Raw genomic sequence first — 2,720 nt, forward strand, 5'->3', positions numbered from 1 at the left:
CGTTCTAGGATGATGTCATCATGGTGTTCTTGAAGAGCTTCATGCTTTGGCCTCAATCCACCAAGAATAACTTGGATCTAACCGATTTCTACATAAACAAATGAAGATCTTTCACAGATCTAAACATATTCACGGTGAAAAGGATTGAAAGATGGTTTTCCAACTTTCTTTCAACTCTTTTACACTCAATGTCTTCAAAATCGGTAGAAACGGAGCTTGTGCCAACTTGCTAATCATTCCGGTGGTTGCGTGGCCTAAGATCCGGATTCTATCCACGAGGTTCACCGATCCATCGACACTTGTTTCCGTTTTACACATTGCTTATCGTTACAATATCGAACTATTCAGGCTAACCTTACTCTCAAGCGCTCCCTTCAATCCATCAACCGCTGTGAGTATACTCGATCCCTTTTTGCTTTATGCACTTTTGGGTGTTACATAAGTTACATATACGAAATCACATCGAACACACTACGCAATACTTTTAAACACTAACCGTTACCGCATGTTATACGTGACTTAATGAATGCTTGTTTGTTATGTTTACACATGGAATGCTGTCTACCTGCCTTAACGACGATAGTACTATAGTTTGGACTCAGCACCCGTTCACACGGGGGTTGTTAAGGACAATTACTTGCATGGATTACGGTGGTAATCATGTATTGCGAACTGCCTCGGGCAGTCAACCCACAGTCATTGGTATCGATAGATTCATGTCGATAACTAACATGCATCGTTTTCCTCTGTGTACGTGCTGGTTATGCGTAAACTATTTCGAACTCTATATGCTATTATCAAACTTGTATGCTCACCTTTACATTTTATGCATTGACTTTATTTTAACGTATGTGACAGGTGTTTAAGACGATTATCTGCTAGGAAAGCGAGGCTAGAATAAAGCTCTAGAGTCCAACAAATAGTTGTCTGTAGTAATTAAATCAAGGGTCTCTAGAAGCAGATAAACAATTGCTATATTTAAATCTGAGTTTTCGGAACAGAATTACTTCCCTAGATTTTTGTTACGAACCAAATCGTTAACCAATTGATCCAAAGAAAATAGGTAAGAACTTGAGAGAATTTAGAGAATTTTGGAAGTGACTAATTCATATTTTTCATTCATAATTCATCTCATAGAATTTTGAGGCTTATAAATAGCCTTACAATTAAACACATGACAAATAAAAAACTACCCACTATTAACCTATCCACTACTAGTTTACTAAAAAATAGGAAATGCAAAACAACTACTAAAAAATAAAAGGAATTGCAAATTAGAGATGCACGTTTACTGCTCACATGCATATTCATGGGTTTCATGGGTTAACATCGTGGGTTAACAGAAGGCACACATCAATCCACCCCACTCGAATTCACCTTGTCCTCAAGGTGACACCGGAATAGACTTGGTCATGCGCCATGGCGGTCGCCACTCGAATCTCCCGATCGTATTCGGAGAGGTATTAGCTAATCGCCACGGTGGACGCCACTCGCGTTTCCCGGTTGCACTGTCAATATTAAACAAGTCATCACTTGATGGATCTTTTAAATCTGCTTCTTTTGTTGATGGTGTGGGTGTACGTTTCGATGCGGACTTGGTGGTTAAGGGGACTTTTTTCGGTGGTGGATAAAAAAGGGTTGGTTTCGGTAAAGACGATGCCGATTTTCGGGCTGATGTCGTTACAGCAACACGTACGGATTTAGGAACCGGTACAAGTGAGGGTGTTTGGGCAGTTTTTAGTGGTAAGGCAGGTGGTGTTATTATTGCGGAAGCGGGTGATGGTTGTTCAGTAGCGGAAGTTGGTGGTGGTGATGCGGAAGCGGGTGAGGGTAGAGGTGTAGAAAAAATGGGTGAAGTTGCCCATCTCCGGGACTCGTTTTTGAGAAGATCGATCATCTCAGCAATCGTTGATATGATTCGATCCAATGACTCGTTCCATTCGTGAGCGTCCATGAGGGGATCAAGACCGCTCTGATACCAACTGTTACGAACCAAATCGTTAACCAATTGATCCAAAGAAAATAGGTAAGAACTTGAGAGAATTTAGAGAATTTTGGAAGTGACTAATTCATATTTTTCATTCATAATTCATCTCATAGAATTTTGAGGCTTATAAATAGCCTTACAATTAAACACATGACAAATAAAAAACTACCCACTATTAACCTATCCACTACTAGTTTACTAAAAAATAGGAAATGCAAAACAACTACTAAAAAATAAAAGGAATTGCAAATTAGAGATGCACGTTTACTGCTCACATGCATATTCATGGGTTTCATGGGTTAACATCGTGGGTTAACAGAAGGCACACATCAATTTTGTCTGTAATAATTTGTTTACTGTTTGAGACATGGTATGGGACATGTTACTTTAAATTGAATAGTAATGATAATTGTTATGGAAACTTCTGGACAATCTGTTTCGCTCAGTGCCGCGCCCCGATGATTCCGCCATCGGTTGGGGTGTGACAGATTGGTATCAGAGCCCATAACTATAGAGAATTAGGCAAGACACGATCTAGTCTGGGTTGATGTCTTAGAGACCTAGACTATAGTTAGGAACCAATAGACCGAGCTTATGTGCTATATCTCGTTATTCTCGCTTACACTACACTACCACCGCACAATCATTCGAAACCAAACGAGTAATTTGATCGAGATTAGGTGTGAAAACCGCAAAACTCTCGATTAAGTTGCCTATTTGATTTATATTTATC

At 39.6% G+C, this 2,720-nt stretch overlaps 1 protein-coding gene across 1 annotated transcript; it reads right to left on the reverse strand.

Annotated features, from left to right (window-relative positions):
* Positions 1-1,384: 1,384 nt before the first annotated feature.
* Positions 1,385-1,954, reverse strand: LOC110943560 (mucin-7-like). The gene has a single exon (XM_022185302.1). It carries the CDS (start codon positions 1,952-1,954, stop codon positions 1,385-1,387), a length of 570 nt encoding a protein of 189 aa, XP_022040994.1.
* Positions 1,955-2,720: the final 766 nt, after the last annotated feature.

The sequence above is a fragment of the Helianthus annuus genome, chromosome 5 (assembly GCF_002127325.2).
Source record: "Helianthus annuus cultivar XRQ/B chromosome 5, HanXRQr2.0-SUNRISE, whole genome shotgun sequence".
Lineage (NCBI taxonomy): Eukaryota > Viridiplantae > Streptophyta > Magnoliopsida > Asterales > Asteraceae > Helianthus > Helianthus annuus.

Excerpts from the sequence above, each read along its gene's own strand:
- LOC110943560 (XM_022185302.1), bottom strand. The coding sequence starts at position 1,954 with ATGGACGCTCACGAATGGAACGAGTCATTGGATCGAATCATATCAACG.